Source organism: Ostrea edulis, chromosome 2 (assembly GCF_947568905.1).
Source record: "Ostrea edulis chromosome 2, xbOstEdul1.1, whole genome shotgun sequence".
Lineage (NCBI taxonomy): Eukaryota > Metazoa > Mollusca > Bivalvia > Ostreida > Ostreidae > Ostrea > Ostrea edulis.
Genome location: NC_079165.1, coordinates 90002083 through 90027858, shown reverse-complemented (window position 1 = coordinate 90027858; position 25776 = coordinate 90002083). Strand labels below are relative to the sequence as shown.

The 25776-nt window shown below is 38.2% G+C and overlaps 1 protein-coding gene across 1 annotated transcript; it reads right to left on the bottom strand.

Moving 5' to 3' along the window:
• Positions 1-8296: 8296 nt before the first annotated feature.
• LOC130051967 (uncharacterized) lies at positions 8297-10995 on the bottom strand. The gene has a single exon (XM_056155399.1). The coding sequence runs from the start codon at positions 10298-10300 to the stop codon at positions 8411-8413; it is 1890 nt and encodes a 629-aa protein (XP_056011374.1). The 5' UTR covers positions 10301-10995; the 3' UTR covers positions 8297-8410.
• Positions 10996-25776: the final 14781 nt, after the last annotated feature.

Below are 25776 nucleotides of genomic sequence, written 5' to 3'. Positions count from 1 at the left end.
ACAACACCGTACAAACTTATTTTGCTGACTTTTATCTAGTATATTAGGGACCAATTTCTACCAAAACAAATAGAAATTCTTTTGGAATTAGGAGGACATCATGCAGGATAGAATTACATCACTTTTAAATATCAATTTTAGAATAAAGAAATGACTTGTCTGATACACTTTGGAAAAATCATCTACACAAATTGAATATACATCATCATCAGTTGTATTTAGAAGAATATAAAATTACATCTATGGTACGAGAAGATAGAAAAATACCGTATTCTTAAATGCACGCGTACACGATCATTATATTTTGCAATGTGTAGTACATATGAAATAAAAGACTAAAATTATTTGTCATATAAAATCGAAATGCACTTGTACGTCAGGATTATGTGAGACCACGAATTGTAGTCACTGCAATTCATCAGTATATACATGTACTAACCTTAAGCAGACCACAGTTCGTCAGTATATACATGTACTAACCTTAAGCAGACCACAGTTCATCAGTATATACATGTACTAACCTCTACAGTTCATCAGTATATACATGTACTAACCTCTACAGTTCCTCAGTATATACATGTACTAACCTCTACAGTTCATCAGTATATATGTACTAACCTCTACAGTTCATCAGTATATAAATGTACTAACCTCTACAGTTCATCAGTATATACATGTACTAAACTTAAGGAATCATGGGATCGGATTATCCATATACATATTTTTGATATGTAAAATCATTGCAGTTTTCTTTAATACATTGTATGTATATGCATGTCTACATACATCAATGTAAGAATTTACGTTTTGGTATATTGTACCTAAAGTTGAAGGTATTCGTATTTATTTTTGACTTTTGAAATAAAGAATTGTTTAAATTGTTATAAGAATTAAAGAAAATTTTATGCATTGCATTTTCCCCTTGTTTTCCCATCGTTGCACAGGAACATTAAAACAATTCCTTCTCCCATTAGTGGGGTATTTTGTTTGATTGATTTGCAAAGGAAGAGTAACGGTAAACTCCGTCAATTTTCTAAACGGTCTGGAATACCTTGGAGGGGTTTTTTCATCATCCAATTCAAACTAGATCAGTTTTCCCAGAAATTGCAAAACTGATATTCATATCATAAAAAAACAAGGTATAAATTCTAATCACTAAGAGTGAATGTTGAAATTGATATGCCTCATAAATCTCAACGTATTTATTGTATCGCCGTGTTTAGGATGCACGCTTCGTTTCTGCTTGTACATAAAATTTTAGCATTTACTTACCAACTGGGAGAAAGTTTCTTTATTTCAATCGTCTCCATATTTTATTCACTGTGTGATACATTCAGTTCAACTGCTTCATTCCCCACAAAGCACTAGTCCTGTAAAAACCTTTAAAGAGAAATCTAAAACAAAAAATAAGTCTGTAACCAAATGCTTTACTATATAATCCAGTTATAATTCTTCCTCTGGAGTCAATTCCTCACAGTTTGTTATTAAGAGTGAAATACTCATTCATGAATAATTAAGGGAATATTAAGTGTCATAGCCCATTACCGACTGTCTATTTACCAGGCTGCTAATGATCAATACAGTTTTTGTTCACATGAATTAACTAAATGACACCCAGATTGTCATTTTATTAAACCCGTACACTCCAATAGATTTATCTGACCAATCTCTTCATATTTCGCACGGTTTCACAATATGGGTTTTCACCAATGACCATATCAGTTCATACCCTATTTAATGCACCCCCCTTGGGTAGTGATGGTCAAACTTCATCGTTTAGGTCATTTGGACAGTTTAACATGGAGTGATAAAAAGGTATTTTAAAACGCATACATTATTATGGATATATATAACCTTGGGAGAAAAGTTGTTACTTACGGGGAAATGGATATTCATCAATAAATTGTAATGCATGTATTTGGAGAAAAAATATTATTTATAGGAAATTGTTTGTAGGTAGAATCTGGAGTTGGGTTGAGTTTTTTGATGAAGGGTACTAGATATAGTATTGGTTTAGATATGCTAGTATTTACCATGGTAACAGACATAATGCATGAAAAACCACTGAGTGTATGGAAAGTGTGATAGCTCAACGATTCCTTGTCCATCTATCGATTATATTATACAATTCTGGTTAACGGATGTTGAATCCTTTTGTTATAAATATTTCTTTCTTCTTCATTCACTGCCTCCAAACTGTAAAATCATATGAGGATATAATACTATTAACAACGATGTAGTAATAAGGTGATCGATGTCTATTTGGCCAATATTGTAAAAGTAATCTCACATCACATCTCCACGTGTACCTGTCATTGGTATTCATCACATCACATCTCCACGTGTACCTGTCATTAATATTCATCACATCACATCTCCACGTGTACCTGTCATTAATATTCATCACATCACATCTCCACGTGTACCTGTCATTAGTATTCATCACATATCCACGTGTACCTGTCATTAGTATTCATCACATCACATCTCCACGTGTACCTGTCATTAATATTCATCACATCACATCTCCACGTGTACCTGTCATTAGTATTCATCACATCTCCACGTGTACCTGTCATTAGTATTCATCACATCTCCACGTGCACCTGTCATTAGTATTCATCACATCTCCACGTGTACCTGTCATTAGTATTCATCACATCACATCTCCACGTGCACCTGTCATTAGTATTCATCACATCACATCTCCACGTGTACCTGTCATTAGTATTCATCACATCACATCTCCATGTGTACCTGTCATTAGTATTCATCACATCACATCTCCACGTGTACCTGTCATTAGTATTCATCACATCACATCTCCACGTGTACCTGTCATTAGTATTCATCTCATCTCCACGTGTACCTGTCATTAGTATTCATCACATCACATCTCCACGTGCACCTGTCATTAGTATTCATCACATCACATCTCCACGTGTACCTGTCATTAGTATTCATCACATCACATCTCCATGTGTACCTGTCATTAGTATTCATCACATCACATCTCCACGTGTACCTGTCATTAGTATTCATCACATCACATCTCCACGTGTACCTGTCATTAGTATTCATCTCATCTCCACGTGTACCTGTCATTAGTATTCATCTCATCTCCACGTGTACCTGTCATTAGTATTCATCACATCACATTTCCACGTGTACCTGTCATTAGTATTCATCACATCACATCTCCACGTGTACCTGTCATTAGTATTCATCTCATCTCCACGTGTACCTGTCATTAGTATTCATCACATCTCCACGTGTACCTGTCATTAGTATTCATCACATCACATCTCCACGTGTACCTGTCATTAGTATTCATCTCATCTCCACGTGTACCTGTCATTAGTATTCATCACATCTCCACGTGTACCTGTCATTGGTAATCATCACATCACATCTCCACGTGTACCTGTCATTGGTATTCATCACATCACATCTCCACGTGTACCTGTCATTAGTATTCATCACATCACATCTCCACGTGTACCTGTCATTAGTATTCATCACATCACATCTCCACGTGTACCTGTCATTAGTATTCATCTCATCTCCACGTGTACCTGTCATTAGTATTCATCACATCTCCACGTGTACCTGTCATTAGTATTCATCTCATCACATCTCCACGTGTACCTGTCATTAGTATTCATCACATCACATCTCCACGTGTACCTGTCATTAGTATTCATCACATCTCCACGTGTACCTGTCATTAGTAATCATCACATCACATCTCCACGTGTACCTGTCATTGGTATTCATCACATCACATCTCCACGTGTACCTGTCATTAGTAATCATCACATCACATCTCCACGTGTACCTGTCATTGGTATTCATCACATCACATCTCCACATGTACCTGTCATTAGTAATCATCACATCACATCTCCACGTGTACCTGTCATTGGTATTCATCACATCACATCTCCACGTGTACCTGTCATTAGTATTCATCACATCTCCACGTGTACCTATCATTAGTAATCATCACATCTCCACGTGTACCTGTCATTAGTCATCACATCTCCACGTGTACCTGTCATTAGTATTCATCACATCTCCACGTGTACCTGTCATTAGTATTCATCACATCACATCTCCACGTGTACCTGTCATTAATATTCATCACATCACATCTCCACGTGTACCTGTCATTAGTATTCATCACATCACATCTCCACGTGTACCTGTCATTAATATTCATCACATCACATCTCCACGTGTACCTGTCATTAGTATTCATCCCATCTCCACGTGAACCTGTCAATAGTATGGCTATATCTCTACTTTTAAAAATTTTAGTATAAATCAAAATATATTCAGTGGACGTTAAAGAAGTCTGTGTTGTGCAGAACAAACTATTACACACACACACACACACACACACACACACACACACACACACACACATATGCCTGAAATTATACATGATTTTATAACTATAGGTCATTATCTCGTAGAATATGTTCGTTACATATTATCGTGTTTTTTATATATACTTTAACTCGTCTTAATGAGCAATTATTCATATTGAAGCAATGGTGATAATTTCTCGTACTTAATTGTTGAAGTATTTTCGGAACTTTTGACAGTAATTATCAAAGAAATCATTCTCTCGTGATAGCACATTTTAAAATAAGGCCCGTTTTCAATAATAATAATCGGATGTAGACTTTTATCTTTTATTAAATCGTGAAATTGCTAGCTTGTAATTACACAGTGGATGACCCCTGCTATTGTATATATGTAAGTATGTTTTATATATCTCATGTACCATTCCATGGTTTGGGTGAAATAAACTGAATTGAAATATGTTAGAGTTTCTCTGCTATTCAGTTTATATATATATATATATATATATATATATATATATATATATATATATATACACACCGCGAGTATTGTTTCGCCTTTATTTCTTTAGATTTCAATTACATCCAATATGGTTTAAGGAATATTTGTTAGCCAAATTACACCCGATTTTGTTCTAGCCGTTTTTTTTCATCTTAATTAGATTCAATCTTGTACCTATATCTCCAATTTCCATGAGGGGGCTTAACGATTGAATGAAGATTGATAGCTGATTTCTTGTGTCCTCTCAGCTTCCCTCTTTGTTACTTAATGTTCGTTTCTAGTCATCCTATCTGGGCACTGTCATCTTTGAAACTATATAAGATCTCGTACTCCGCCAAGCCTCCAAGCTAAGAAAGATTTCCGCAATAAATTTTTCGTTCCTCTACATTTTGTAGTAAATCAATGCTTCACAGATTTCACCACCCTTTGGTTGGACTCTGGAGTACTGTGAAGATGGATAATTGCTAAATTCATTCCCGTCATGATATCTGTACCACTACACAGATACGTGTGTACTTCACTTTTATTCTAAATTAACGAAGTACGATAATTGTAAACTGATTACAGATAATTATCATATATAGTTCAGGCAATTTAATTTTGAAAAACTGGGTCAGACCCAAAACTAATTACAAAAGAAATGCCGTTGCTGTTGACATATCCATGTTTTTAATCCATTGTGTCTCATTTCTGCAAAATTTTAGTCAATGAAATATGAACTTTAATTTCTATGGGAATTTTTGTAGGAAAAGGGACGTAACTGTGCTAATCAGAGTCAATACTTCTATTAAGGATATGCGGGACGATGATTACGTGATGGTTGCGAATTTATTATAAATTATTAAGATTCCACAGTATATGACTTCGACAGAACATGAAATTGAATGCACAAGTTTGAAAAACAGAATTCACAATTAAACCCATATGTCCTGTGAAATCGTTGCCTCTTGATGCAGGTGTGCATTGCCACCACTAGCTGACTCGACAACATTTTACCGAGGACATGTTTTTGGCTAGGTGAGTAATTCTTATGTATCCTTCGTTCTGATGTCCAATCATGAACATTATATGACACAGCTCTTCCCCTAGGTCACTAAACGCTTGAAGGCTTGTCGCTCTCGGACAATGCACCGTGTACCTCTGTTCACGTTTTGCAATCCTTGAGATGTCGCATATGAATCTGGTGAAGTGATATTTTTACTGGTTTTTCTTAAAACAAGATTCTTTCATTTAGATTGTGAATTGCTTCTTTTGTGCAATGATATAGATTAAACAATGATTTTGAATTTGGGTTTGTTTTGTTTAGAGTTCAATGAAGCTGCGGGACAGTTGTGTGTGTTGTTGCTTTGGTTTTATACTGCTTAACGTCCCACTTGAGAATTTGTCATTCATATGGAGACGTCACCATTGCAGGTTGCAAAATTAGGACTATGCTCGGCGCTTACGGGAGGGATCTTTATCGTGTCACACCTGCTGTGACACGGGGCCTCGGTTTTTGCAGTCTCATCCAAAGGACCGCCTCATTTAATCGCCCCTTACGAGAAGCAAGGGTCACTGAGGACCTGTTCTAACCCGGATCCCCTTGGGACTATTTGTGTGTTGGTTTCTAAGAACCTTAGCCTTAGTACGTAATGTAACAAGTCGAGCGGACTCTTGTCACAAAATAAAAACTCCTTTGTCAGGCATGACAAGTTTTTATTGAGGATGGCAACAATCAAAAACAATAACAACGAATGAGATGCTGACCATTCAGACAGTATGTGACCCAGTAAAAAAAAGGGGGGGGGGTGAACTTGGATATCATTCTACAGTAAATATATTTAACGAGTATCTGCAAGCGACCATCGTTCTCGAACTCAAAGTAAAACAACTGTGCGTAAATAAGATCATAAATTATTGCCACTTTCAAGAACTTATTACTCAGGTTTTGCCGAAATAATTTAACATGCGTCAATCCGGACAGTCCTAACTATAAGGAAATCTAAATCTTGTAAATAAACTATATCTGACACTAAACTTCTTAAATGCCCTTAATATTCTACTACGATACCTCTAACTTATAAGACAAATTATTATGAGTAGCCTAAATTATTTCTAACAAGTATATTCCTAAAATGACTTTATTTTAGCTAAAAGCTTATCCGAACAAATAACGCCGAAAATCCGGACAACTCATTCCGGACAAGAATAACCTATGTGAACTTAGCTTTGTAAACTACTCTGGAATCCGAACAAATTATCCGGACAACTATTAAGACATAAACGTTAACTAACGAATAAAACTCTGAACTTGGAAACGATTAACTCCTAGAAATGTTCCGGTCATAAGCCCTAATTAATAACTCGAACTATAAATAAACAAACTACTACACTACATGACTGGAATAATATCTGTACTCGAAAACTGTCCTGTCCGGACACGCAAAGTCCTTATAGAAATTAGCATCATCCACTACAAGATTTATCATCTTGAATACCTTAGACTTTCTCTGAAGGTTTGGTTCTGAATGTGTCAACCCTAGGGATGAAGATTCAAGAGTGACGAGTTGCTGAAGCTGGGTTCCTAATATAACCTTCTACGACCAATCAGCGTTTGTCCTTTTTGTCCGGAAAATTTATACCCAATCCAAACGCTGTACGGATCTATGGAAATTCCGAACAGTTCCCAATTTCCGGACAAGCTGAATTAAAACCCTTTATTAACATTTAAGGAACAGTATAAGGCCTTGTCCGGATTGCCTATATAATATTGACACTAAATTATGTAATTAGTTTAATGAATAAAAATATCTAAGATTACGTTATTTTGTTATAAAAATGAAGATTTGAATCTGGGCGCCTTCTAAAGTAGTGCGCGCAAGGATATATGTAAATACGGAAGTGTAACTTCACAACTTAGTGCGTCGATGAGATCGATAAAATAAGATAATAGTTCACCACCATAAGGTAAATATAGACAAAAATAGTGGTCAGCATCATTTTACATTAATTCATGGTAAAATTGATATACAACATAATTAAATGATAAAAAAAATCAGATGGCAGAATCACAAGATGACATGATGAGTAGTGAAGCGGTCGCTCAGACGAGAGGACGCATGGTTTAACAACCAGAAGTTCGCGAGCGGTAAATATCAATTTCACTTGGAAATAAGTAATGACACAACTCCAGACTGCACAAAGTAGAATATCTGGTAATTATTAACAGTTGTAATTCAAGGTAAAGCGTTATTTTGCTGTATTTGCGAAAGAATTTAAAGAATGAAGTTTGTACACAAATGATCCAAAATGGGGATGTTGTCAAAACACGAACGGTATGACTATAAGTTATGTGAACAAAATCTGAAAATAAAACAAGACATAATACATGCTGCTTAAACTCGATAAAATAATTTAGAATCAAGTACAATAATTATAATAAATCTTATCCAGAATGGACATACTTTAACATGAAAATTAGCACACGAGGTCTCATATGTTACACCACCCCCCACTTAAAAATACAAAATTCTCCTGAATTTTAGAGTAAGATTTCACATTAAGCAAGTCTGACAGGAACATTTTTAGATCTTATTTGATTTATCACTTTGTCGAGTCTCTTTGTCCTCTTCAATGATGCAGCCTCCACCAAACACAGAAAATCCTCATCATCTGCACTCCTTACGCCCTTTATAGCAATAACACTAAGCTTCTTGTAATTGTAAAACCTCAACTTCCGGTCAACTTCATCACCAGAGCACATAGAGGGTTTCGCAGATCCAGGCAAGCATAACATGTTGTAACGAGAGAGGAGCTGCGATCTGGAAAAAGAGAAACTTTCAGCTGAGAGGATGCCCCTGGTCTCAAGTTGAAGTGCTGCAAATTCCCAGGCCTGCAATTTTTGATCTGGGGTGAACGCCTCCCAGCCAGCTGGTGGCCAACTTATGACTGCACTATTCATGGAGATCTCGAAGGCACCTATTCCCTGCCAATTTCTTCGTGCTGGTGGTAAAAGTGGCATGACTCCAAATTCAAGTAAGTTGCGTGCCCTCTCCAAGGTTGCAAGGTTGCCCACTATGGAAACGTCAGACTCTTCTGATGACGAAATAGATGGAGGCAAGAGAGATAATGTCACAGATGGTGGTGAAAGGGACAAAGGGGGATCGCTGGATTCATTGGGCCGACTAGATGTAAGTTCTGAATGGGTGGTTGCGGCTTCCGTAGTGGAAAGAACGCCTTTGCTCAGTGCTGCAGGGTCAGCTAGCTGGTACAAAATAGATTGCTCAAAGTCAGGAAGAACAGCATCTGACAGCTCTGGAACAGGGAACACCTCTGCTGAAAGAACAGACTCTCCAGAAGTTAAAGCTTGTGAATTAGACAAGGAGACAGAAGACTGGGAGACGACAGGAGGAGTAGGTATCTCTGCTTCAGCTGGCTGGACTGGATCCGGGCAGGCATCACCAGATGGAGAAATGTCTGTCACAGTTGCCACTGGAATTGCCAGAAGAGGTTCAGCTTTTTCAGAGGAGGGATCCAACGTAGTTCGGGATTCAGCAGCTTGTATCAAGATTCCTGATTCCTGGGAGCCAGCAGGTGAAGAACTAGATGGCACATAGACTGGTGGGGAAGTACCCTTCCTGATAGATTCCACCAATCTTTCATCGACCCCAAGCATCTTGGACATCTCCTTCAAAAGAGTAGGCGACTTAACAGGAGTGAACAGTGATGGGAGTTGAAAGAACGGGTCCCTCCGGATGGTCTGTGACTTCCTCATGACTGAAGACAGAATCTGGGGATTTCTGCTAGCCTCCGTTGTCATCACCACATTGAAAACTTCGTCTTCCTCCGATAACACGTGAACTCTGAGTAATCCCCCTTCAATGTTGATGGCTTTGATGGTGAACTTCTCGTCCAGTTCGGGCTTGGATGGAGAATACCCTCTAGGTTTTTTGGTCACTGGGCAGGGATCCTCTTCCATCTCCTCAGAATAATCCGGCCTAAACAGTTCTTCAGGTGTGAGGGAAGAACTCCTGGCAACCTCCCACCCTTGTTCCAGCTCCTGCAGTCTTCGACGGCTCAAACTGTTGTTCCTTGTCCATGTCACCATTTCCATCCTTGCCCTAGTGGCAGCTTCACTCCTCCAGGGATTTGGGTTTATTAGCTTTCTATAGTCCACTGGATGGAGGGACATCCAAAAGCCGTTGGCCTCAGAGAAGAAATCAGACGGCACCCCCTTAACTCTACGTTCCTCTTTGTGGGCTTCTAAAACGTGAACTTTCAGGTCGGTCATCCTCCTCAGGGACTTCTCTCTCTTACCATCACGAACGGGGCAGAAAGGACATATAACCCTCATCCGCTCATGTGGCCTGGAAATCAAATGGTTTTTCCTGTCACGGTTGGTTTTGAATTTTTCTGGGCAAAGCCAACAGGCATACACTGCAGAGGACATGCTGAAAACGGGTAAAAAAAAAAAAAATCTGTCAGGCTCAGTATTATTTTATGAGCCGAGAACGTCGTCTGCAGATACATATTCATTTGTTCTGAGATAAAAATTTATTCTAAAATCCAACCCCCTTCCCAGCTATCACAAAAAAAATTTTTTGGGATGGCCAGCAGGACAAGGAAAAGAAAAAATCAATTTTACAACAACAGACCTACAGCAGATAGCAGACACCACTACAGAGGAGATGCAACACCATATGATCCCCGTAGATCACATATCACTAAGTAGAAAAAGAAAACAAAATACAGACACAACATCCTCTTCAAGGATCCTACATGGTCACTAACAAAAACCACAGGAGCACACCCTGGGTGATCAGGCCAGTTATGCATCCTCGCACCACCACCACCACCACAACAACAACAACAACAAGGGCGCGACCCTTCGCACAGTGTCACCATAGACACAAGCATCCTCCTCACCTCATGGTAATAAAAACACAACTTGGAGAAAAGATCTGCTCCCAAATCTACCCCGTAATGACTCAACAGAAATTACATAAAGCCCCGGTAGCGGAGAAACACAATTTCTCCCACAGGTACAATGGATACTAAACATTCCTTCCAGAAACATTACGCTATTACTGCATAGAAGAGATCTCAGTTTCTCTCTTCAACCTCCTTATCCATGCTGGCACATCCCTCCCCCTATATACTGATAAGCGATCTATATGATATAATTTTGCTTCTTTTCTAGGGCTTTTTTTGACTCGATACGTCGTATCATCAATTTTCTCAAGGACAATGCAGGGACCGCTCCAGGGACAAGACAACTTCTTGCACACTCCCTTTTTCCGTAAAGGTTCATATAACCACACCAACTGACCAATGTCAAGGGACTTTTTACTTGCTTTGATGTCATAATAACGTTTCTGATGTTCTGCACTTGTTTTCAGGTTCTGTCTTGCAAGTTCATGGACAGAGTGAAGTTTTGCTTGAAGATCAGATATGTAATCATGGGTGTCGGACTCCGTTTCTTTGGTTGGGCGACATGTTACAGCTTCGAGAGGCATGGTGATATTCCTACCGAATACCATCATATTTGGTGTGAAGTGTGTACTACTGTGAACTGAGGAACGGTACGCCATCATTACTTGGGGTAGATACTCGTCCCATTTGTTTTGTTCTTTTTCACAATACATGGTGAGCATTGTTGCTAAGGTACGGTTAAAACGTTCAATATTTCCATTACTCTGGGGTCTCATACTTGTGGTTCTGGTTTTGTCTATGTGAAAAAGTTGACACATTTGCTGGAAAAGCCGAGATTCAAAGTTGCGCCCTTGGTCAGAATGAATCTGGAGGGGAGTGCCAAAGCGACAAAGGAATTCATTGACTAAGAATTTAACAACTGTCTCTGCCTCCTGGTTTGGTATTGCATAGGCCTCTGTCCACTTGGTGAAACAGTCGCAGACAACTAGTACATACTTGTTGCCTTTGAGGGATAGAGGAAGTGGACCCATGATGTCAATTTCAATCCTTTCCATCGGCTCGCCAACTAAATACTGTCGAAGAGGTGCAACTCTTTTGTCAACAGGGTTCTTTCTGGCAGAACATCTAGAGCAGGTTCTTATGTATTTTTCTACAGATTCTTTAAGGTTGGGCCAATAAAATTTATTTTTGATTCTTTCCAGGGTTTTCTCAATGCCAAGATGACCAGCAGACGGGATGTCGTGGTAGTATTTAATAACTTCAGACTGCTTTGTTAATGGTACAACTAACTGAATTCTGGTTTCCTTGTCATCAGCTTTCCAGGTTCTATATAAAGTGCCACCATGTATTTGTAATCTATCCCATTGTCTCCATAGTATTTTTGCAGAACTTGAGAGGTGTGAAATATCATTCCAGACAGGTTTATTGGCGGCATCCTCTATGAGCATCATGATGGGGAAAATGTACTGGTCTTGCAGCTGGAGTAAACGGACTTGGTCAGGCTCCCAACCTTGCAATACAGCTGTATTTAGAAATTGAGGGGGTTCTGAAGTTTTATGCTGCCCTCTGGTAACAACGCAAACATGGCCAAGATCAGTATCATTTTGGTCAGTTTCTTTGCTGGATTCATTTCCTGAGTTATTCCCGGCATCATTGTCTCGCTGATGTTTACAGGCTTTACAGGGTTTCCTGGACAAGGCGTCAGCATTGTTATGTTTGACTCCCGGGCGATGGATAACTGTAAGGTTATAGGTTCCCAACTCTTGTAGCCATCTGGCAACCTGCCCGGTAGGATTTTTCAAGTTCCTCATCCAGTTGACTGCTGCATTGTCTGTTCTTAGGAGAACTGGTTGTCCATATAGGTATGGGTGAAAATGCTTTAGGGCACTCACAACTGCTAACAGCTCTTTGCGAGTAGTACAGTAAGACTGTTCATGTTTATTCAGTGCCTTACTGTAATATGAAACTACTTTTTCCTGGTCATTTTCAATTTGAGACAGCACTGCTCCAACTGCCATGTTACTTGCATCCGTATCGAGTATAAAACTCTGGCCAGGTATTGGATAAATCAAGATAGGGGGAGAAACAAGTACTTCTTTGAGTTTTTGGAAAGCCTTAGAACATTCTTCATTCCACCAGAATTTCTTATCTTTTTGACATGCGGAATGGAGAGGCCTGGCAATTGCTGCAAAACCCTGTACAAATCTCCTATAGTAAGAACATAACCCCAGAAAGCTTCTCACTTCTTTGACACTGGAAGGTATCGGCCAATCTTGAACAGCTTTTGTTTTGTCTGGATCTGTATGGATGCCTTTTTCTGACACTACATGCCCTAATACTTTAATTTCTTTTTGGAACAGAGAGCATTTGGAAGGTTTGAGCTTGAGATTGGCAGCCTGTAGTCTCATGAAAACATGTTCTAATCTATTCAGAGTATCTTCAACTGTTTTTCCAGGTACGATAATATCGTCAATATAAATCAAGCATTCCCGCCATTGGAGACCTCGGAATACATCTTCCATTAAGCGTTCAAAAGTAGAGGGCGAGTTAGCAAGGCCAAATGGCATCACAGTGAATTGGTAGAGACCTTGACTGGTAGAAAATGCTGTTTTATGTTTATCAGATGGATCCATCCCAATCTGCCAAAATCCGGAGTTTAGGTCCATACAGCTAAACCATTTTGACTCTGACAAAGAATCGAGGCATTCATCTATGCGTGGTAAGGGGTAGGCATCTTTGACTGTTACGTCATTTAGCTTGCGATAATCTACACAAAATCTGGTAGAACCATCTTTTTTGGTGACTAGGACAATAGGAGATGACCACGCGCTATTTGATGGTTCAATGACATTTCTTTTCAGCATTTTTTCTAGTTCTTGTTTCTCTACCTCACGTTTGCCAAATGGTAATCTCCTTGGAGGCTGTCTAATTGGATTTGCTGGACCCGTGTTGATTCTGTGCTGTACCAAATCTGTTCTCCCAAGGTCATCTGACGATCGTGAAAAGACATCCTGGTACTTAACAAGCAGGTTCTGTAACTTTACAATTTCTTCATTCTGCAGGTGCTGGGAACTACGATGCAAAAGGTCAAGGAGGTATTCTGGTAGTTTGGGGTTGTTATCATCAGGATTTGTAGATTCTGAGATCTTGCAACAAAACTGGTCTGTGGAAGCCAGCACTTCGTAGAAGGACTCACAAGCACCAAGTTTCATATTTGGATATAGGGTAACTGGGTCGCTGCTAAGATTTTGAATTACTGCCAATGGGGTAGTTGAACGGGTGTCTATAATTCCCGGGACAAGGGAGATGTTTTTGTGTTGGAAAATTGCTACTGGTGTTTCTATTAAGCCGAACTCCGCTAAATGTTCTGCTTGAGGTATTGAAACTGGGATGATTAATCTTGTCTCAGGTGGAATGATCTTTGTCTCCTTGACTGCAACCGTACAAACCATGCTTGCTTCACCTCCAAGCCAGCACCTGATGTCACCTTCATGGGTACATAGAACCATCTTCCTTAGATCCAATTTCTGTATATTCTTCATCAGGAAATCTTGACCAAGGATACCTTCACTCAGCACATCACATACAACCACCGGAAGGGTACATTCCAATGGACCAAATACTGCTGAAATTTCTGCATGACCATAGACTGTAATTTCTCTGTTGTTAACATCAACCAGTATCCTTTCTTCCTTCCTTAGCTGTGGCTTGACATGAGGGTCTATGCTGTCAAACACATACTTGGAAATGATTGTTGCTGTTGAACCTGTGTCAATTAAAAAATTCGTTCGAAAACCACCCACCAACCCTGATACATAAAGGCCATCATCCCATTTCTTTTCAGTTTTTCCAATGCATCCTAATCTAATATATTCATCCCATTCTAAATTTTCTGTAGGCCTTTCATGAGTATCTTCCGCCAAGCTTCGACCTAGTAAGCCGACGGTTTGAAGTTTCCCTGACTGTTTGCTCTTTGCTGTTTGCCGCTAGGATTGTACGATCTGTTTCTCATGTCAGAATTTTGTTTGTTCATAGGGCAATCTCTCATGAAGTGGTCAGGGGCGTGACAGATATAACACTCTCTATTGCTAAAATTCTGTCTTCCACCAAACTTCCCCGTCCGTCCGGATTCTAGCTTTTCAAGCCTGGCAAGGATCTGCTTTAAAGTATCTGTCACTTCCATCTGGATTGCATTGGCACCATTCTGACTCTTCTTGATGTCCTTCTCTTCCCCAACGACTCTGACAGGTTGTTTCCGTTTCTCACTATCGCCTAGGACAGCTTCATATCGCTCAATGACTTCTACGGCATCTGCAATCGTTTGACAGTCTTTATCTATGCAACGGCACTTCATTTCTAGTGATATGCTTTTATAGAGCTGATTTATGGACAATGCCTCCTGTGCCAGGGCATCCAGATTAGGATAAGCTTTCTGTGACATCTGCCTTAAATCATCGGCCAGAGCTGCTATGGATTCGTTCGGCGTGCGTCTCCTTGATTCAAATCTGGAGAGCCAGCGATTTTGTTGTCGGGAACTTCCAAATCTGTGCTCAAGTTTATCAACAAGGACAGGATAGGGTTGCCTAGATTCAACAGGTAGACTTATGTAGAACGTGCGTGCAGGGCCCCGAAGACATGCAGCTAGCGCTAATACCTTGTCATGGTCACCCCATCTTCCCAATTCAGCGCAGACTTCAAAGTGTGAAATATATTCTTGCCAATCATCACTGCCATTGTATGGTTCCGGTTTTAGATTTAAACCTCTTGCGCCTGATCTAGGTTGCCAGTCACCTGCACCTCGCCTAACTAGGTCGAGATCAAATTCGTCTTCATGCTCAGATGTCTGGTCGACCTCATTTTGTTGGTCTTGTGGCATATTTAGTACGACTTCATTATCAGGAGATGCCATTTTGCGTCAAACAGAGATCTCAATCACAAGAAGATACTTAAAAGAGAGAACATAGCAAAACTAAAAAAATTACCCTAAACAGAAAACACAACAGACAAGAGTTCGTATCCTGGAAATTACAAACATGTAAAATCCCACTTCTGACACCAGTTTGTAACAAGTCGAGCGGACTCTTGTCACAAAATAAAAACTCCTTTGTCAGGCATGACAAGTTTTTATTGAGGATGGCAACAATCAAAAACAATAACAACGAATGAGATGCTGACCATTCAGACAGTATGTGACCCAGTAAAAAAAAAGGGGGGGGGGTGAACTTGGATATCATTCTACAGTAAATATATTTAACGAGTATCTGCAAGCGACCATCGTTCTCGAACTCAAAGTAAAACAACTGTGCGTAAATAAGATCATAAATTATTGCCACTTTCAAGAACTTATTACTCAGGTTTTGCCGAAATAATTTAACATGCGTCAATCCGGACAGTCCTAACTATAAGGAAATCTAAATCTTGTAAATAAACTATATCTGACACTAAACTTCTTAAATGCCCTTAATATTCTACTACGATACCTCTAACTTATAAGACAAATTATTATGAGTAGCCTAAATTATTTCTAACAAGTATATTCCTAAAATGACTTTATTTTAGCTAAAAGCTTATCCGAACAAATAACGCCGAAAATCCGGACAACTCATTCCGGACAAGAATAACCTATGTGAACTTAGCTTTGTAAACTACTCTGGAATCCGAACAAATTATCCGGACAACTATTAAGACATAAACGTTAACTAACGAATAAAACTCTGAACTTGGAAACGATTAACTCCTAGAAATGTTCCGGTCATAAGCCCTAATTAATAACTCGAACTATAAATAAACAAACTACTACACTACATGACTGGAATAATATCTGTACTCGAAAACTGTCCTGTCCGGACACGCAAAGTCCTTATAGAAATTAGCATCATCCACTACAAGATTTATCATCTTGAATACCTTAGACTTTCTCTGAAGGTTTGGTTCTGAATGTGTCAACCCTAGGGATGAAGATTCAAGAGTGACGAGTTGCTGAAGCTGGGTTCCTAATATAACCTTCTACGACCAATCAGCGTTTGTCCTTTTTGTCCGGAAAATTTATACCCAATCCAAACGCTGTACGGATCTATGGAAATTCCGAACAGTTCCCAATTTCCGGACAAGCTGAATTAAAACCCTTTATTAACATTTAAGGAACAGTATAAGGCCTTGTCCGGATTGCCTATATAATATTGACACTAAATTATGTAATTAGTTTAATGAATAAAAATATCTAAGATTACGTTATTTTGTTATAAAAATGAAGATTTGAATCTGGGCGCCTTCTAAAGTAGTGCGCGCAAGGATATATGTAAATACGGAAGTGTAACTTCACAACTTAGTGCGTCGATGAGATCGATAAAATAAGATAATAGTTCACCACCATAAGGTAAATATAGACAAAAATAGTGGTCAGCATCATTTTACATTAATTCATGGTAAAATTGATATACAACATAATTAAATGATAAAAAAAATCAGATGGCAGAATCACAAGATGACATGATGAGTAGTGAAGCGGTCGCTCAGACGAGAGGACGCATGGTTTAACAACCAGAAGTTCGCGAGCGGTAAATATCAATTTCACTTGGAAATAAGTAATGACACAACTCCAGACTGCACAAAGTAGAATATCTGGTAATTATTAACAGTTGTAATTCAAGGTAAAGCGTTATTTTGCTGTATTTGCGAAAGAATTTAAAGAATGAAGTTTGTACACAAATGATCCAAAATGGGGATGTTGTCAAAACACGAACGGTATGACTATAAGTTATGTGAACAAAATCTGAAAATAAAACAAGACATAATACATGCTGCTTAAACTCGATAAAATAATTTAGAATCAAGTACAATAATTATAATAAATCTTATCCAGAATGGACATACTTTAACATGAAAATTAGCACACGAGGTCTCATATGTTACACCAAGTCCTCGAAGCTCGCGCTTCATACTTCACCGCATAGTGCAGTAGGCTGTGGCGTCATAGCTACTGAAGACCTATTCTAACCCGGATCCCCTCAGGACTGTTTGTTTGTTGGTTACTGAGGACCTATTCTAACCCGGATCCCCTCGGGACTGTTTGTGTGTTATGTATCCTTCTTCCTTTGCTGACACTCGTTGAATGTTTTTTTTACTTCGTTTCGTGGGATACGACAACACATGATTATTAGTCCCCTACCGACGAAGTCGAGGGGACTTTAGGTTTGCGTTCCGTCCGTCTGTCCGTCAGTCCAGTTTTCCGCACTTTTTTTCTCTTCTTGCAGATATTTATTTTATATTTGGTATATGGCTTTGCCATAGCAAGTTACAGATCAAGTTCGAACTTCGTCTCGGTCCGTTGATTTTTCACTTCGACTTAGGCCCTTGGACTTAGAAAAATAGCATGAATAATAAGTTTTCCAGACTTTTTTTGGTTGTGCTTGCAGATATTCATTTGATATTTGGTACATTGCTTTGTCATAACAAGTTACAGATCAAGTTTGAATTTCGTCTCAGTCTGCTGATTTTTCACTTAGTTATGGCCCTTGAACTTAGAAAAATAGCATGAATTATCAGTTTTCCAGACTTTTTTTGGTTGTGCTTGCAGATATTCATTTGATATTTGGTACATTGCTTTGTCATATCAAGTTTGAATTTCGTCTCAGTCTGCTGATTTTTCACTTAGTTATGGCCCTTGAACCTAGAAAAATAGCATGAATTATCAGTTTTCCAGACTTTTTTTGGTTGTGCTTGCAGATATTCATTTTGATACTTGGTACATTGCTTTGTCATAACAAGTTACAGATCAAGTTTGAATTTCGTCTCGGTCCGTTGATTTTTTACGTATGGCCTTGGACTTAGAAAAATAGCATGAATTATCAGTTTTCCGGACTTTTTTTGGTTGTGCTTGCAGATATTCATTTGATATTAGGTACATTGCTTTGCCATAACAAGTTACAGATCAAGTTTGAATTTCATCTTGGTTCGTTGATTTTCCATTCAGTTATGGCCCTTGGACGTGGAAAAATAGCATGAATTGTTAGTTTACATCCAAGTGTCTTATCTCTGTAGATAAGAATTAAGAATACTACACTCATTAAAACTTCTAGCATCGTAATACTACAATATAGCTAAATTATTCATGATCATCTACATGTCACAGTTTATTGGCTTGGTTAAAGACCTAAACCTAATTATAAATTTGTCTTTTTACTTGATCTAGTCTCTACTCGAATGGTAGTTGATTTCCAACCATTCCTATCCTGGTTCCCCAATTTTCCCTTTTACCATAACCTACATAATGAACTTTGAATATTGTTGTGGTACAGTGATTTTTGCAACCGGTAGGGGACTATGTATTGCCATGCAATACTCTCAGAATGCTTGTTTACTCTCATTTTCATCAATGAGAAATTCAAAGGAATTTGGTTTTAATTGTTCGTGAAATTCAAGTCCTAGGGTAAAACAATGAATATTATCCATGATCATACCATACGCCATATGGCGCCAATTATGGCGTTATACATTCACTGAAAATCGGGGTCAATCTTGCAGACATTTATTTTGCCTTCATTTATTCCAAAGTACGATTTAGGGTTATAAACTACGAATAGTTATCGTACGAACAAATGCAAGTTGTAGTCTTACAAAAAGATATGGTTTGGGGGATTTGTAAACTATAGATAACAATTCTCCAAACTATCCTCATAAAGCACAATTTTCATTATCGATGAAGCTTAAACTCATTAGATATAACATCAGTCGTCTTTGCACTATAGAAATAGTGTCCAATTGATAAATTTGATTTATTGCAGCCCGGAGGACCAAACTGCTCTATATACACACGAGTTTGCGAGATCGTGATGGAGAATTTGACGGGATAAGTTATCATGGGTATGATAAGTCACAATTGAATGATGCACCTATTTCTAAAAATGATATGTACTTCATGAAAGGTGACGATAACAAACATTGATCAATCTCATAACGCCTATAAGGAATACAAAATAGAGAGTAAGACATCTGGATATACCTGAGGTAAGATCAGGTACATCGGAAAAGTAAGCATCCCCTGTCGACCGGTCAAACCCGCCGTGTTCAATTAAGTAATGAATTATTATTTTTGAAAGGTGTAGTCTCATAACTGCAAATGTGTGTGCAACGCGCATTATGAACACTACATCTTTCAAAAAATAATAATACATTGCCTCTATTTACATTTCTGAAACCTTATCTAATGTGTGCATTTTTCATTTATATCTTGAATATCCCGCCTAATTCTTTGGGTAAGTAGAGATTAACGAAACAGCCATGGAAAGCAAACTGTGGTGTCATAACGTAAAAGAAATTTCCCAATGCATTTGACAGCAAACTATGATCGCCAACAAAAACAAGAACAGCTATTGACACAAGCGTCAAATTCGACCGCAACTTCTTGATAATCATCGAGACTATTTTACAAGCATAAGAAGTTTCCATTAAATGTAACAAATACTACGTAAAGCAACCCATTTACAAACCTTCACGTCTTTATATCGAAGCTTATTTCATCCCTTTAGACAGTCTCTCATTGTGTAGTTCACTCTGACAGATTAAGGTTATTCGCCATTGTGTAGTTCATGCTGACAGATTAAGGTCATTCGCCATTGTGTAGTTCATGCTGACAGATTAAGGTTATTTGCCATTGTGTAGTTCACGTTGACAGATTAAGGTTATTCGCCATTGTGTAGTTCACTCTGACAGATTAAGGTTATTCGCCATTGTGTAGTTCATGCTGACAGATTAAGGTTATTCATCATCATGTAGTTCACTCTGTTAGGCCGTTCTTGCCACACTGATTTTGACTACGGATTACACTCTTTACCTGATCAAGATATAGGGCTCACGACGAGTGTGATCGGTCAACAGGGAATGCTTACTCCTCCTAGGCATCTGATCCCGCCTCTGTTATATCCAGGAGTCCGTGTTTGCCCAACTCTCTATTTTGTATTGCTGATAGGAGTTATGAAATTGATCACTGTTCGTTATCTTCACATTTCATACATAGGAAAATTCTTAAGAATCTTCTTAAGAAGAAGCGGACCATTTTTGGTCAAATCAATATGTAAGCATTTTTGGGCAGTCTAGATTCAAGTTTCTTCAAATTGTGGTCGCCAAAAGTAGGTGGGGCTACAAAAGAGGATGAAAGTTTTATATGGCAATATATATAGGAAAATTCTTTAACAATCTTCTGAAGAACAACAGGATCATGAATGGTTATATCAATATACAAGCACCCCAGGTAGTGCAGATTCAAGTTTCTTCATATCGTGGTCCTCGAAAGTAGGGCATGAAGCAATACAGGATCAAAGTTTTACATGGGGATCTAAAAGAAAACTCTTCTCAAGAACAGCAGGGTCATGATTTGTTATATGAATATGCAAGCATCCCGATGTAGTGCAGAGTCAAGTTTCTGCAAATTGTGGTTCCCGGAATTAGTAACTTCACATGGGCCTAAGATACCATTTTTAATTATTATAATTAAAAGAGTTCGGTTATACAATATGTTTCGTTTCGTTTCGTTTCCGTGGGTTTCGTTTCATTTCGGTAGGTTTCGTTTCGCACTTTACAGGTACCCTTCTTACGTAACCTGACACAGACCTAAGTGCCAAGGTGTTTTTTTTCTGAACGAAGATTGTCATTTGTGTTATAATGGCAAAAATTTAAAGATACATGTATCTTCCAGCACATTCCTATTAACAAAAACATTGACACTTTAATTTCTCCGGGCAGCAATTGATGGTTCAAATATCAATGTTTCTTGTCAAATTTTGAAATAATGGTGTGCAGTATTACTTGCTGCTGATCATAATTTTTAAAAAAGAATGCCCTCGCTCGAAGTACATACTTGTAAATACGTGTTTCGTCTAACTAACCTCGTATCGGCCTTTTTAGAGAGTTGTAAATTGTAGAAAATTAATAATAATATTGCGACGTGCACTGTGCGCTAGTCAATTGGTAGTGAAATTTGTCAGTCACATATAGAAAATTCTTGTAAAATTATTCTAGATAGAATAGAAAAATATTTCAACTGGAAAACGTTTTACTGATGAACTGCTTTTAAGCACAGTGTCCTTTTTATATACATGTACTCACTGGTATTGCTTTAACAAAATTCATTAGTGTCTGGGTCACATCCACGTCCGTAGGACATCGATATATCGTTTTAACGAAAGATCACGTGGTCTAATAGTACCGCTGTACATCCCTCTATCAGTGTATCCTGATCTCCACGGCGATAGCGTCATACCAGTGGGGAACATTCACCATAGGTTGGCCTGATGAACTGATGAAAAACTCAATACTTGGGGGCCCGGTTCACAAAGACAAAGGACGCCACTTATGTTGACTTTGTGCGATAACGTTTTACTAATTTCCATTGCGATAAAAAAAAGGGGGGGGGGGCATATCTATAAGTCAAGTGCAGAGAATATTTACTATCTATAAAGTATACAATTTCATCGCATTCCCCTCTTTTAATTGAAAAAATGTGAAATCAAGTTTTAGAATTCACATTTTCAAGTATGTATTTGCAGGGAAGCACAACACCGCCCACTTCCTCATTTGGTTCGGGCCATGGAGGAAACTTGCTACTGGATGTCCTGTCACTTCGGCAAATATTTCACCGCCATTATCCAAAATGTTACGAAAATGTGCAGATCATAGGCATTTTGGTACATGTCCTTTAGGTAGACCAGCTACAAGTGTATGCCACTAACTTCCAGCTGACGTTTTTCATCTGTAATGTCATGAATATTTTGGAGGTGGAAGCCACACCAAACAAGCATTGCTGTCTTTTATGTTTGAGTATTCTCTGTCAAAAAGTAAACGGGTTGGAGGAGGGGTATATGGGGGACGAATTTTAAACACATGATAGCCTTTCAGAACACATTTGTCAATGATAACTTTCGTAGGAGCTAAACTGCTGGATTGCTCAACATGCTCAATTTCATCATCCACAGCAGGCTGATATAAAGAAAAACTTGAAGTAAATTTAAAATGTAAAAGAGTAGTAGGATAGGGTGTAATTGTATAGAAGATTTGTTACAGTAAAACACATTATATATTACAGTGGTCTCACTTACAGTAAAACACATTATATATTACAGTGGTCTCACTTACAGTGAAAAGTTTGGCAATCAGGGCCGTAAGTAGGGTTCTAAATCAGGGGAGGCAGGGGATTGGGGGCCGCCGATTGACTTTACGACTGAAAATGACACTTTTTAAATCCCAATTTATCATGTTTGTGTTTCATTTGTACTATGTAAAGAATCGTAATATGGTGTCAAAGACAAAGGTGCTTGTCTTCATTTTAAACATATATCCTATAATATAACATTTATATAATTTTATTTTCTTTTTTGCCAAAAAATCAGACGAGGCAGTTGCCTCGTCTGCCTCATCGGCAGTTACGGCCCTGGCAATCTCGGCTGAGATTCGGCTTGGCTGAATATTTGGACTGACGCCTTCACCGAATCTCGGAGCAGTCCTTCATAATTCTAATTTCGGCTGAGATTCGGCTTGGCTAAATATTTGGACTGACGCCTTCACCGAATCTCGGAGCAGTCCTTCATAATTCTAATTTCGGCTGAGATTCGGCTTGGCTGAATATTTGGACTGACGCCTTCACCGAATCTCGGAGCAGTCCTTCTATTCATAATTCATGTCTGGAAATTTACTCTCAGTTTCTGCCGGTTCTAGCAATTAATGTGCACTTAGGTGACACTGCTGTTCGCTTCAAATAAGTGATTTGACTGTTCAGCTAACTCTAATTGTAATATAATGCTCTTCGGACGCTCTCTCTTCTCTTTGGAGACATTCTCTTTCCACATGCTCACTTCCTAGCAATGTTTGCTGTGAATTTTTAAGTAGACCTGTGTATTTCCACCATTTTTAATTTCTCCCACTCTCAGAGCAATAAATTACAAAATCGTTTGATTTATTGAATTAATTTTATTGGGAGAACTTACATTTTTTCCAAAAACCCTTAAAATTTGCGTAATTCTATTAATTTCACCTTATCAAAAATGACTACATAGGAGACATATTTCAAGCCCTATAAAATCTGTAAAATCCAGGAGCTTCCACCCTGGGTCCCCATCAGGGCTTCGCTTTCGACCCACTGGGGCTTCAAGGCAGCCCCCAGACCCCCTGCCTCATAAAGTTGCGCCCCCTAACCACAATTCCTGGATCCATCCCTGCATACAACCCATTTAAATGTGGTATATATCCTGAATGTTATTTATACATGTTAAATTTTTATCCACCGTTGCTTTGCAGATCTTCTTCTAAATAAATTATCTAAAATTGGGAGAAAAACGCACATTAGATATATGTGTAACTATAGATAAGATAAAATAAGTTTATTCCAATTTTGGGCCCAGAGGGCATAACAGTAAGACAGTTTATAAAGAAGGAAATTCAAAAAAGAAAGAAAGTTTACAACATTAACTACAGGTTACATAGACTGCAAACTGCATGTAGATGCAGCATGTTGGGGAAACGAGTACATACATATATGGATTGCTAATGAGGTGTATACATAAGTAAATGGACAGTATCAGTATTATACCATCATATGAATAATAAACTATAATGATTTTTGCAGTTTTAAAGCTTCACTTCTATGATCATGTTTTCTACATATGTAACACCTCTTCAATAAATATATTTTACTTAGAAAATATACTAAAGAGAGAGAGAGAGAGAGAGAGAGAGAGAGAGAGAGAGAGAGAGAGTAGTGACGGAAAGCGAACTTCGTAAGCTACTTGTGTATGGGGATATGTTTGATTCCATTACATATGTACATGTACGACTATCAATGTTACATGTAGTTCATTGAAACCAACTGCATAATTCAAATATTAAGAGTTATGCTGACACATCGTTGAATATTTTCTGAGATTGATATCTATTGTGGCTCGCATTGATTTGGTAACATTCTTGAGAGTGACTATAACTTATCAGTTTGTTTCAAAAACGTAAATTTTCCATTCCTCCCTGGAAATAACCAGAACAACATTTGAAAGTGAAACATCAAATCAAATATCTCACTTCATCGGAAATATGGACACAGTGTAACGCCTAAATATGTAAATTTATCCCATGTCATTATTCATCCAAATAAAAAAATTATCTTTTTAATCTAATGGTTTACGATGCTTGAGCGCCTTTTGATAATATCAAGGGTACACATTACACCTCCCCTCCCCTTTCTCCCCATGCATCTTTCAAACCACTATTTCTTTCGATATGCGAGTGGAAAAATGAAGTGAAAATGAGTCTCTTTTTTAAGTAGAATAGATCTATCCGTTGATTAACTCACAATACTCGTAAACTAGTACACTTTCATGCATACATGTATATAATGATAAATTTTGATTCACACTGCAAATGTTAAATTTTTTTTCCATATATTTCTAAGTTTTTCATATATTTAGGACACGTTTAAGAGACGTATCATCGTGTGGCGACTTTTGCCGTTTTTTGTCCATACATGTATGCTACATTCAGTGCCCTCACCCCTAATATGGCTAGACAAAGAACACAATTAAGGTACGATATTCATAGTCATGATGAGGACAAAGATGACCTCTAGGATGTGTATGGCTATTTCGTATGTGTGCTGATAGAGTTAATGACGTGAAATAAAAGCTTTTGGACATGCACTGATTGGTTCAGTACGCATACCGCGTGTAAATGGATTGTATTCACATACATATATATGTAACGGAAGTTTCATTCAATAAACTATTTAACTGACGGTACATATAAAACAATAAATGAAGTTACTACGTACTACAATCAGTGTGCTTAATTGAATGATATTCCGCACTTATGCGTAAAAGAAATCTGGTAGCATACCCCCCCCCCCCCTTGCACAACATTAATTTTTCGTCGATATCTTTGAATACGATTGGCTTTATTCAGTGACAGTATATGCATAAACTTATATAATTAACACGTAATTATTGGTATATAAAAGTG